The 13,304-nt window shown below is 43.7% G+C and overlaps 2 protein-coding genes across 6 annotated transcripts in view; one reads left to right on the plus strand and one right to left on the minus strand.

Annotated features, from left to right (window-relative positions):
* Window positions 1-299: 299 nt before the first annotated feature.
* Window positions 300-1,430, minus strand: LOC119436561 (sentrin-specific protease 8). 4 transcript variants are annotated; one of them, XM_049658571.1, is made up of 2 exons: window positions 1,123-1,430; window positions 300-981 (listed from the first exon to the last, which is right to left on the minus strand). In XM_049658571.1, exons 1-2 carry the CDS (start codon window positions 1,428-1,430, stop codon window positions 318-320), a joined length of 972 nt encoding a protein of 323 aa, XP_049514528.1. In that variant the 3' UTR covers window positions 300-317. The 4 variants fall into 4 exon arrangements, with proteins under 4 accessions (XP_049514528.1, XP_037559369.1, XP_049514532.1 ...); XM_037703441.2 differs by having other exon boundaries at window positions 300-990; window positions 1,139-1,327; XM_049658575.1 differs by having other exon boundaries at window positions 300-990; window positions 1,135-1,327.
* Window positions 1,431-1,467: 37 nt separating this feature from the next.
* The window catches only part of LOC119436560 (palmitoyltransferase ZDHHC6-like), a 44,482-nt gene continuing 32,645 nt past the window's right edge, over window positions 1,468-13,304 (plus strand). For both annotated transcript variants that reach the window (XR_005189076.2, XM_037703439.2), the window contains exons 1-2: window positions 1,468-2,011; window positions 2,517-2,608. Coding sequence is in view for 1 of the 2 variants with exons in the window: in XM_037703439.2 (XP_037559367.1) it covers window positions 1,748-2,011; window positions 2,517-2,608 (356 nt within the window). In the remaining variant the exon portion in view is untranslated. The remainder of the gene's footprint in view (window positions 2,012-2,516; window positions 2,609-13,304) is intronic.

Genomic DNA, 13,304 nt, shown 5'->3' on the forward strand with positions numbered 1-13,304 from the left:
GCAGAGTGAAATATGCAGGACCCTGTATAAGGCCGCCATCTTGTTACAAACAGAACCACAACCAACGCCTCCTATAAAGACTTTATTTAGGAGGCGTTGCCACAACCACGACCACAACTGAGCTACCAGAAACCGCCAAAAAGGCGCGAACTACATAAATTAAATCGGTTGGCATTCACATTTTGAACGAGGCTCAAAGCCAAGTTGACACTAATGTCATGATGACCTTTATTCATTCTTCAAATTTTGTCAAAATCAGCGCGACGAAGGCATACCCTAAAACATCACAAATATCCGCACCACTGGAAGCTTTTTTATTACACGCACGGTTCACTGAGCTTCATGATGAGTTCTTTCAGTGTCTTTCTGTTTTGTTGCATCCAACTTGTGAGCAAAGTTCTACGACTACCTTCAGCTTCTGGAAGCACAATATGCTCGGCACAAGCTTGTTGTAGGTTGTACATAACATAGAGACCGCAGTCGAAAGAATTATGCTGCTGCAAGCAGTCGGACTCGACGACTCGAACTTCCCGTAGCGATAGAAGAGGCGCTAAAGCTCGAGCAATTGCCTTAGCGTGGGAGTGGTTGTGTCCCTTGGACGAGTCATAGTGCTCAAATATCTTTCGGGCTTGATTGTAAACAAGGAGACTCCAGTGACACCCGCCAGGCAGGTCGAACTCTTGACAGTCGTTGACTGGCAACAGTATCAACTCTTTCTGTTTCAGATCCAGAGACTTGAGCACCTGATCAACGTTGAGCGCTGCACCCAGCTTGACAAGTTGTACAACGTCGGGACCTACGAAGGCGAGGGAAGCACAGCGCGACGCGTATAGTTCGTTCTCAAGGTACTGCATCCAAAACCAGATGATGTTGTCGTTCACCCAGTGCGGTTCATCCAGTAGCTCCACGTCTGACTCGCGGAGAAGCGTGTCATGGTAGCTTAGTACTATCCTACCATGAGAAGCCATCAATTCGTTCTTTCTTTTTTACCTAGAAGAAGAAGAAAAAAGATGGTGATTTAATTAGTATGCACGACCACACGACAAGGTGCTTATTTTATTTTGGCACGGTAAGCAATAGCGTTGAAAGGCAGACCTGAGGCAAAAGCAGACTACAACAAACAAAATGATAAACTTACACAAGACAGTCACTTCGGCGGTATGGCAGACGACAGTGCAACCATCCACGCGCTGTTCGTGAGCACCACTGTCGCACATTAGCGCTGCATTTTTGCTGATGATGAGTTCGTAGGAACAAACTATGTTTCCAACAGCGCGCCCCAGTTTCACTGTCACAACCTGTGGGGCTTGTACTTTGCTGCTCGTGTGCGTGGTGCTTGTTTGTTTACTCCCAACACCGATCGCCGCGACAAAAACGGCAAAGGCAGAAAACAACGCAGACTGGTATCGGGATGGTATCGGGTTTGTCATCCAGACGTCGCCGTAATCGCAATTTTTCGTCGAACCACCTGTCCAACCGTTGTGGAACCGCTTGCAGCGGCTTTGCTATCCGGCGCTTGGGCGAGGCAATTGGTAAAGTTTTCATGCCGAAACGCTAAACAAAATTGGACTATGCAGGGTGCCGAGCAGACCTGCGAGCACGCCGAAGCCAGTGAGAGGTAATGGACCCAAGGGACACGGCCTGAGCTCCGGCTGCATGTAGCCTTGCGGTCCTTGAGCGTCTTGTGTTTCTCCGCGGCCCGGCTTCGGGTGCTGCATTCAAGCTGGATCCTTCACAAGTCGCCGGCATGGAGCCACAGCCGGGGGTGCTAGACATTCTGGCTCAATTCTGCCACCGGCTGCTGCATTGGGGCCCATTGACGGCGCTCTTTATCATCAAATTCATTTTTCTGACCAGCCTGTACGTGACATCTATGTGGCTCTCGCCTTATGGTTCAACGCTAGGTACCGTCAACCACGCGATATTCATCGGTTGGGTTGGAGTCCTCCTGTACAATTTCTTCATGGCCGTCGCTATGGGACCGGGCTTCGTTCCTCTGAAGTGGAGGCCGGTGAGTAGCGAGCCTGACCTCAGCACGTTTAGTTTCTACTTCGCACCTGGCTGTCATTCATGCTGTGATACCAACTGAGCTGTTGATGCGTCGGTGCGCAAAGTCTGGTCAACGTTCGAGGACTTTTTGCTAAGCAGTGCCACAATCGGCGTATCCCTTGACAAAATTGCTGCAAATAGTTCACTGGTGATCACAGGTGCACCTACACAACCGTAAACCTAAAGGGAGCGGTACCCGAATGTTGCATTCACGGTACGGTACTATTATGCTTTTTTGTTGCCTTTTCATATAATGCATGTAGGTAGAGCGCAGAAGGTATGAAGTGGGCTAACCTCCTTGGGATTGACTAGTTTAGTGGCTAGGTGTTGATTTACTTTCCTGTATCTGCCCCACTTGCTACATTACCTCATATGTGTGCATGGTTCTGTTCTAATAAACATGCTCTGTGTACCTACACATAGTGTCTGCACAATAAAATGCCCTAGTTCTTCACCTCCACTTGCAGGACCAGCCAGATGATGAGCAGTTCCTGCAGTACTGCGCAAACTGTGATGGATTTAAGACGCCGCGGTCACATCACTGCCGCAAATGTGAAAGGTTAGTATTTTCAGTGTGCTAGTTTCACCACTGGGGGTGTATTTCACATTCTGTTGGAGATTGCACCTGCATTGTTAACACCCCCCACCACCCGAGAAAAAATAAAAAAATAAATACAACTTACTGCCATGTGGTACTTTACAGCATCTATTAAACAAAAAATACTTTCATATTCTGCTCATTGTCACCAAGAGAAGGACTAGTGAGTTATAAGGAATACTGTGTTTTTTTACAAGCTGTTAATTGCCAGTATATGCTCATATGCTGTAGTAGTGAACAGAGCCTAGCATAGATAGTAGTTCCTTAAAATTGATAACAGATGAGCACACCTGGCAGTGGGTATGCCTGAACGCCAGGTGCTTAAACCCTTTGATGCCAGAATTGTGACTTAAAGAAGCCATGCCATGGTCGTTCAACTATTCTCACTTTATAATTGTAACACAGAGTAAAGGGGCTAATAGGGTTATACACACAGAAGAACTGGCCTCTCGGTGCTATTACGGGCCGGGATTTGGGGGTACCTTCAACAGCGTCTGCTTGGAGCTCAAACCAGGTTGACCATCGGAGAGGGTCCGGCAGAGGGAAGACGAGGCGACGTAAAAACAAGAACAGAAGTTTAATACATGGTTACGTGTGAGCGGTGTGCTCCAAAGAAAACATACAAGAAAAGTTCAGCGTGCATGCACCTGCACGCTAGGGCAAAGCGAAAGTGTTCTCCACGTGGCTGCTGGCTGGCTTTTTTATACCCTCCACCATCTGGGCACTTCTCTTCTCCCCCACTGCAGGACAGGGCAAACCAGGCGAAGTAGAGATGGTGGGTGACCGTAGCGGGGTGAACGTCCTCAGCAGGGGAGGAAGGGTTGCAGAGGGGCACAACAGGTTTAGTCTCTGACTCTCGTGACTGACACGTCTATCATGTTGACGAGCGAGATAGTTAGGCACGCCGATTACCATGCGTTTGCACATGGTCCGAGCATGGTCGCTCAACGTGAATCGGAATTTACTACACGTTGTCCAGGCATCGCAGCTCTAAGGGCATTGTAACAGACTGCCCCACCGCCGAAGGAGATCCCGATGGGCAGGGGACGGCATCCGCTGGCCAGAGGGATGACGCAGGTCGATGCTTGCAATCGTCGTCGTTGTCGCACAGGCACCTTGAGCACGAAACACTGTGATGTTGTCCAACGTAGCTCAATGTCCCGGTCAGAGTCTAGATGCCTCAGAAGAGTCCGCAGCAGTTTCTCGTTCACTGCATGAGTCTGCAGAACTTCACTGAGATTCAGCCGCTCAGTCAGCAAGCAAGAATTGACTACATGTGGTCCGGGCATCGCAGCTCTAAGGTAGTCATAACAGTGCACATATAGGAGTTTTAATTTAAAATTGATGCCTTTAAGCCCCTCCCACCGACGACAACCGCCATTTTGGCATGGCTTGTGTGACGTAAGGAAGTGCGGGGCAACCGCAGCATCATCTGGTCCGAAACCATGTGTACACTGCCAAGAAGGTGCATTCCCACTGTTGTGCGAGTGCTCCAGAAGAAGCCAAACTCAGATAGAAAGCAAGGACTGTATATATAGCTTTCTGCTGTAAAGTGTTCGGAGCACAAAATTGAAGAGTGTGAAGCCTTCCACTTCTTTCGTCTCACGTACAGCTCCCACGCCTTAAGTTTCAAGGACTCTTTTTGGAAATTTGAAGAATGACAAAACTCTCCATGCTCCGCTCGCTCTGGAACCCAGTGGCACATCGATGTCTTCGCTGTTGCATTGTGCCTGCAATTCTTTCACTGTTACGATAAAAAGAGCACAACACGGAAAATGCTTGCAGAAACTTTCTTGGGCTGACCACCGAGAACATGTGAAAACGAAACTGCACGCATTTACCTTGCAGAGGGCACTTCATTTCATCACTAATCAATGTTTGCCAGACTTCTGTACGGTTCAAGTCGATGTAAAAACTTTTTAATAAAAATTTTCTACCTCACTAAATGTGCTCGAAATTTACAACCATGCTGTGGGACCCATATACTTTGACATGCAATGCATAATTCAAGCTCGAAAATTTGGTGTCACGGCTCCTTTAAGGACACAATAAGATTCTTTGTGCATCTTTTAGCTTTAGTTTGCCAGAGCCCCGAAAGTTCCGAAGATGCAGTACCAGCATTATTCTTGTGACAACTTAGGGCTGATGAAATTCTAGAAAACAGTTTGTGTTATTCATGCACGGTATATGTCAGACTTGGTAGTTCATTCACGTGCAAAACAGCTTTTTAGTGTTCAGGCTGATATAGCTTCAGCACTTCTTACACTTAGTGCGAGAAAAGTGGCTACACATTTTGCTAAAACTGCATGTGATATTTTGAAATTTCATACCCAGCTGCATACACTTGATACTCAACTGCATACCTGCCAACTTTACAATTTTATCGTAAAATGCCCCATTTTTAGAGCTTCTTTATGATAGCCGTTATGACACAAATAGTGTTAGAATTTTCAATTCTTATTTAGGGCAAAACTTATTTTAGATTATAAAAATACAGTCGCCCACCGATTTTTCAGAGCCCGATTTTTTGGGATCCGCTTCATTATTCCAATGCATTTGCAGCACTGCCATTCGCCCCATAGAAGCACTGTATAATGGCAACTAAAATTTCAGCGTTATTGCATGAATATTTTGTGAATAAATTTCATGGATATTTTTGTTTGTATGTGGTGCAGATCATTTTGACCATAGAATAGTGTGACTGTTCACAGCATCCTTACGCAAGAAAATTTGCGATTTTCCTCATAAACAAGCAACATCTTGCATAATAAAACAAGTTTAAGTATTTTTCACTAAATTTTAATATTTGTTCAGACTCCGAGTCTACTACTTTACAAATGTTAAGGTTGGCAGTTCTGGGCCGCAATTTTGTAGCGATGCCTTATGACTTATTTTAGAATAGTCTTATCATCCACCGCTCACGGCCGGCTGATCCCGTTCATAACGCGAGTGGACCGTCGCTCTGACCACTGACAAAGCGCGATAAGCGCGAAAAGGCATTATTACTTTAAAGTCATCGCTACAAAATAGCGGCCCTGCAGCAGACATCCCGCAGGGACACATGGCCAGTACACTTAAGTGTGGGCTCTCCTTCTCATTTAATTTTGCCCCTTACTTTCACTAAAGAAGGAATGAAGTTTACTGGGGCACAGGCTGTGCTATTAATTTTGCCCTCAGTACTGAAGTACTCAAGTAAAGTTTAACACTGCACTGCAGTACAAGCAGTATCGCATTAACCCAAGCTTCCTGATATTTTGCTCACTTTCCAGCTCGGCATGCATCGTTTTGTGCTTGGTGATGAACTTCTGAACAACATATGCATGCAAGCAAAGTGACATGCTACATATTGCATCATTGATAATCTGCTTCCTTAATTGGGCAAGAGATTTTTTTCTGATAGGGAGAGGAATTGCAGCCACTACTGTAATGTGATTAATGCTGGCATCCAAATTCGCATGTTTTTTTCCTTGTTGCTAGCCACTGCAAATTGTGGTCGCCTCACTGTTTTGCCTACCAGACTGCTGTCACACTACCCATAGCTGTGGAACTTTCTATTTGCAGCTTTCATTGCCTGTGGGTGGCGTAGTGGAAGTCCAGCGTGGCTGATGTTTAGTTGATCACAATGCTGCCGAAAATTAGTTGTCTTGCTAAGGAAGTGATGTTATCATAATTTTTTCTATGCCCCTATTAACAGTAAGATACGTCAAATTGTAAAGGCTGTGAGCACAGCCTGTCACGTTGCTAGCACATACATTCTCAGACTGATAAACGCGATGGCGCTAAGGTTAGTCTTGTTCACGATAAGCTTTTTATCAATGGCATTGCTTATACATGGGATTTTGAGCAGAATTTGTGCGTGAGACTGCGCAATGAACGACCACTTGCCACTGAAAAAGTTGACTGACGCACAAGGCAGCTCGAAATAAGGTTATTGAACATTAATGCCCGGAGCATAGTGAATAAGGTAGAACAGCTTGAATACTTGTCATTGCTTCACGACGCAGAGCTCATTGCCATAACAGAAACTTGGTTGCACAGTGACGTGAGTGACGATGAGGTATTTCCAAGCACTTACAATGTAATCCGCAAGGATAGAGCAACGCGAGGTGGTGAAGTGGCGCTTCTAGTGAAGAAACCACTCAGATATGAAACTGTGCCATTCATAAATGGGCATGAAAGTGTATGGTGCAAACTATTTCTTGACAATACCATTTTGATAGTGGGCGTTATCTATAGAGCCCCCGGAAGCCCTGTTGAATTTTTGTACGCGCTTGATCAGCACTTAAATAATGTAAGGAATGCCAGAAGTAGAATTGTTTTAACAGGGGATTTTAATTTACCAGGTGTCGATTGGGATGCGAGAATTACGGGGCCAGTGGAAAAGCCTAGCGCTGATATAATGTTTGAGATTATGCTTAAGCATAACTTTGTTCAGGTGGTTAATGAGCCGACCAGGACACAGGGACACAACCAATCTACGCTGGATTTGTTATTTTTGACTAACGGAACATTTAATTATAATGCCGACATAGAGGATGGCATATCAGATCATAAAACAGTTGTAGCAATTTTAAGTATGGGTAACATGCAATTAGAAAAAAATCCCTCTGTATATGTGTATAATTTTAATCTGGCTGACGACACATCGGTTATCGACTACTTAGAACATGCTCTTGATAATATGCCGGTCGATAATGACATAAATAGGATTTGGAGATACTTTGTATCAGTTGTTCGCCCCTGTCTAGAAAAATATGTGCCCAAGAAAATCAAGCGCATAAGAAAACCCAGTCCATGGGTAACTAGAAACATTATTCATTTGAAGCGGCGACTGAATCGTGCACGTAGAAGGACGCCAAGGCGATGTGCAGAAATAGCCAGTCTCAGTACGCAAATTAGAAAAGAATTAAAAGAAGCGAAGGCAGCATTTTTTTCAACAACACTGGTGGATTACTTGGAAAACTTGCCTCAAAAATTCTGGAATTACTTATCTGGTTCTACGTGCAAGATTAATGAAATTAAGGTAGACGGAAACGTCTGCAGTAAACCAGCTTTGATCGCACAGGCTTTTAACAGTATGTTTAGCTCTGTATTTACACCTGGCAGTAATAGGCCCATAAATACTAACGATGGTTTGTTGCCATGTGAAGATACAAATGATGTTGTAATTTCTCATGAAGGCATTGTAGCATTGTTGTTAAAACTGGATACCAAAAAATCTTGTGGCCCCGATGAAATACCGAATGAGTTTTTGAGGCGTTATTGTGAATGGATATCCCATTTTCTGTCAAGAATTTTTGCAATGTCATTACGTATCGGAGGTGTGCTGTAAGATTGGCTCCTTGCACGCATTGTACCTATTTTTAAAGTGGGAAATAAGTTATTGGCGGAAAACTATCGGCCAATTTCCGTTACATGCACCACGTGTAAAATGTTAGAACACATAATATCGAAACATCTGGTTGAATATATAGAAAACAACTTATTCTACAGCAAGCAGCATGGCTTTTGCCAACGTTTGTCAACAGTGACGCAGCTTTTTGAGGTGTCTCATGCTTTCGGCGTTGCAATTAATAACAAGGAACAAATTGATGTTATAGCAATTGATTTTTCAAAGGCTTTTGATTGGGTGTGTCACACAAAACTTATTGAGAAATTGTATAAACTTGGAGTTAATACACAAATTGTGAAATGGATTCATGCGTACCTTACAAATAGAAAGCAATATGTTCAAATAGCAGGCGAACGATCGTCCTCCTTACCTGTTTTATCTGGTCATAGCCTCCTCGATAAACTCTGTGCCTGTCAAGACACCGAGAGAACAATAGGGAGGCGCCGTCGGCAGAGTTGCCAACTGCCGCCGCTCATTTCGCTGAGGGCGCCACCGACGTAGAGTGCCACCGCGTCTCCCGTCTGCGCGGCGGGCGCGACGCCGACTGTTTTAATTGCTGCGATTTTGGGACAACGGTCCACTGGGTGACCAGAGCCTTGCTTATAACGCTGTAGAGCACCATGGCAGTGTCTCAAATACAGTCTGTGAAAGTGCGAGCGCACTTGCAGCAACTGCAGCGTCAAGATGGATTGCGCGTCGCACGTAGCAAAAAAAAAAAAGAAAGAAAAAGAGAAAAAAAGCGCGAGTTTGTTTATTGTGGTTAATACGCCCTTAGTTATCGTAGTAAAGTGGAGACAATACGCAAGTCGCAAGCGTTCTTACAGCTATATCTTGTCAAAAACTGCTTGCGACGCTGCTCTATAGTGAGCCGTCCTTCGGGCCTCGGCGCACGTTAGTAGCATACTATTTTTACGACTTTCAGACAAGTTTTCCCAAGTTCTTTTGCACCAGATGAGCGTTGTGGCCGACGTGAATATTTATACCCAGAGACCTTTGCACTTTCTACCACGTCCGTGTGCCTTGGCGACCAGGAAAAATAGAAACAAATATTTGAGGACCTATAGAAAAAGCACCGCATGCCTTGAATAAGCAATATGCAAGCAAATATTTTATTGCAAACGCTTTGTTGAATGATGCATGCAGCTCAGACATACAGAATCCCGAGATGCAAACAGTTCAGACATACAAAAAAAAATCCCGAGGGCGCTTCTGTCACTATATATGCGTTGCTCGAAGTTGCATATGTATCCACGTGAAGAAGTTCACGGTGCTTTACCTGCACATGATGTCTGTGAAAGAGCGTGGCCTCTTTGAAGGTTTTTTCTTTCTTTTTTTAATACTGTGATCACACGTCAAAAGCATCTAGCAATCCCGGTCGGTCAGCGTTAAGCTCAGGTCCACGATCACCCAAGAAGGTTTAAAATGCGTGAACCGCACCAACATTGCTAGGTTTGACCGTACTGCACGAAAAAAACCGACAAAAACAATGCACCCGACTTGCGATCCCAGCGGAGGTAACGTAGAGACGGAGACGTGGGCACACAGCAGGAGTCATGAGCTAGTCAACGTCGGTGGCGCCATCTCTCGGTGGCAACGACCAATAGGGAGAGGGGAAAGCAACGGCCGATCGGGCGCCGTTTGACAGGCACAGAGTTATCGAGGAGGCTATGATCTGGTGTGCCACAAGGTTCGGTTTTAGGACCAATTTTGTTTTTATTATATGTAAATGACATTGCGGAATGACTTGCATCATAACATTGAACTGCGTCTATTTGCGGATGATTGCCTTATTTACTGTCGCGTTAAGAATGTCCGGGATCAAGTGTTGTTGAACGAATGCCTGCAAAGAATTTATGACTGGTGTGTTACGTGGGACATGAAAATTAATATCGGTCTCTTAAGGCGAAAGTTGAAAGATGCTACACCCGAGGTAAAGCTCAAGGCGTACAAAACAATTGTACGGCCCACACTGGAATACGCATGTATAGTCTTGGATCCGCACCAAGTAGGCTTGATAAATAAACTGGAACGGATTCAAAGACTAGCCGCATGGTTTATCTTTAATGCTTACCAAAGAACGCAGTCTGTAACTGCATTATTATCCCGTGCCGGTTTACCCGAACTTGCAACGCGCAGAAAAATAGCGAGGTTGAAATTCTTGTACTAACTGTATAACAATAAACTTAATTTGGACTCCAGACTATACTTGCGTCCCCCTGGACGAGTGTCCCCACGTACAGGTCACCCTCATGCTGTAATGCCCTATGTGCCACGCGTTGATGCCTTCAAATTTTCCTTTCTTGTGAAAACTATAGTCGATTGGAACAGCCTTGACCCAGGTGTATTTATTGAAACGCACACAACTGAATCATTTGAGCGTAAATTGTCATTATTTGTTTGCTGAATGCATTGTTTGTTTATTGTGGAACTGGCGTTTCGTGTTTGTTGAAAATTCTTTTTCCCCACCCCTGTAACAGCCTGCAAGGGCTAACAGTATTGGAAATAAATAAATAAATAAATAAATACATTTGGTGAAATCTCAAAAAAAGAGAAAAAAGGACATCAGTACAGTAAACTGTGCAAAATACCTGTAAGTGCAATGTAACTGTGGGCTGTATTTTGCACAGTATACAAGTACATTGATGGCATCTAGCTGAGTGCTGATTGTGGACTGTCACAACTTGACTCATGTTTCTGCAATAAATCCATTGGGTATGAATTGAGAATGCCAAAGAATAAGTACAGCCTGTACAGTTCTGCTTTGACTAAGATCGAGACCTAGGCTTCTAAACATTTGTTCACAATTTCCCGGAACAGTGCCTATTGCCCCATTATTGCCTCAGTAGCTATCATATTGGCCAGTGCACAAGAGCCAGCCAGTGACAAGGTGCACTTACATGAGAGAAGTTTCATGAATCTAAGCACAGGTTCAGTATTTCGTCCAAGTTCTCACTTTGTTCTTGTGTCATTGCTGTATCCCTACATTGGCACATTTTGCACGAGGATGATGTTTCGAAATGTTAGTGGCCTTTGTGCCCCAGCTTTCACAGTCATCTAACATAATACAATTTATTGGGCATAAAAAAAGGGTGGGAAAGTGGAGGGATGTTTCATATGCTTATTAAAGTAGATATTGTGCTCCAAGTGATTGGTTGGGAAACTTTTTTTAAAGGGCATAATTTTTTTAATTCACAGCAAGTTGATAAACATGTTGTGATATACACGGTGGTGACGTGGCAAGAAAAGAAAGGAAAAACCTTTTCTCTTTTGGTTTAAGTAGAAATGGAAACTATCATAAGATATCACGTGATGCCCTGCATGCTGCATCACTTTGATGGAAAGTATCATGTCAAGGCTGCAACAAGAGATGTGCAACTGCATACACTAACAGTGCTACTGGAAGTTGTCACATTGTGCGACTGGGTAGCTTAGTCCTGAACTGCCATTCACAAGAATAGAAAATGTTCAGAATTCAGTGTAAACGGTTCTTTGTGGTAAGCAATGCTGCCAGCAAAAAATGGCATCTCAAACGCTGATGACTTTGGCAGGATGTAATATTCTCTATGGCAAAGTGCTCTCTACAGAGCCTGCTTACATTATCTCTGATATCTTCTATTAGCTAAAAATAGAATTTGCAAAACTGGCTTGTTTGAATACTCATGTAATTGCACCTGCATACTTAGATAGCCACAAAAGCAGCCAGTAATATCTGGCTACGGTATTGCTATATCAGAAACAAGAAACTGACCAGTCACAGTTAAAGAGGCGTGGCATGCATGTGTGCTGCTTTTATGCTGTCTTTTGAATCGAGAAATGTAGAGGCCCTGTGGCCCTCAAACCACTCTTAAGCTCGTAGGTGAGCGAGAAGTTTCTCTCGCCTTCGCTACCCTCCTCACAGGTACTCTTTATTCCTTGCCACATACTTCTCTGTAAGACATGTAGACACCAAGTCAATAGCGAAAGTCACAATCTTGTTCAAAAACACCACTTTTTGTTTATCAGGACACCGCTGCTTTTCGGCTACACGCTGTTGCCATTGCACACGTGGTGCAGAACAACACCCTACATGGTGGAATTACTTTCCACATGACAAGCAAGCGAGATGAGGAGGAAGAGAAGTGTGTGACTGCATGGCAAAGGCAGGCTAGCAGATGGAACGAAACTGATTTCCCTCGTAGATGGACCATTTGTCAGCTTTTATCCTGGTGACATCAGGTGCATGTCCCTGTTGGCATCATAATGTGTAAACCAGGGACTGGGTATGACCACGTGATTGATTTTTGCATTATAACAGGTGGTTTGGTGCCCTTTGAAGGGGGTCTGTGAGGAAACCTTACTGTGATGAAACTCCATTCTTACTGCTCAGTTTCCGCTTCAGTCTAGAGTAAGCTGACAGTGAGGAGAAGTATATGGGCAAAACATTAAATATCTAGAGCTTAGTTGTACAACTCTTCATGTGTCATTAATGTTTCCATTTTTCTTTATCTAAGGAGAAGAAATTCCATAACTTAGTTCTTGATTTAACACAAAACTAGTTAAAACTTGCCATTACATGAGTTGTCTCATTTTAGGCAGTTGCTCCCATCTTAAGCTAATTCTAGCTAGGCTATTCTTCGCAGTAGTTGCATGTTCCACTTTTGTGAAGACTTAAAGAACAGGGTGATCATTTGTAAGTTTTATGGGACTTTTAAAAGTCGCCTGCTGCAGATAGCAGCATTCTTGTCCTTGAGCTGGATTATTTGAAGAGGTGGACATTACTAGCACGAGAAATCAAAACACATTCAACTAATTAAGAAAATTTCACTAATTAACTTCTTCATTAATTACATTACGGCACATATTGCAATTTACGAATTGTAGCTGGTGAGCTTGTAAGGTGGAGCTGCACTTGGAATGAATTTCCAGAATGACGCCAGTTTGGAGATATGTGCCATCAAACTTGCCATAAAAATGCACGGTTGTTCCACTTACTTTTTTAACAAAACGCTCTTTTATTCATTGAAGCACAACAGTAACTGGAACACCCATGAATTTCGTTCCATACTTTGGGAAATGTCTCAAAACTGGTGTCATCCTGGAAATTCATTTCAAGTGGATACGTCTTGCAAACTCACCAGCTACAATCTGTAAATTGCAGTATGTGCTGTAAAATAATTAATTCGAAAGATAATTAGTGAATCTTTTTTAATTGGTTAAATATGTGTTTTGATTTCTTGTGCAAGTAATGTGCACTTTTCTGATTAACAAAGTTCAAGCACTAGAATT

This window comes from Dermacentor silvarum, chromosome 1, assembly GCF_013339745.2.
Source record: "Dermacentor silvarum isolate Dsil-2018 chromosome 1, BIME_Dsil_1.4, whole genome shotgun sequence".
Lineage (NCBI taxonomy): Eukaryota > Metazoa > Arthropoda > Arachnida > Ixodida > Ixodidae > Dermacentor > Dermacentor silvarum.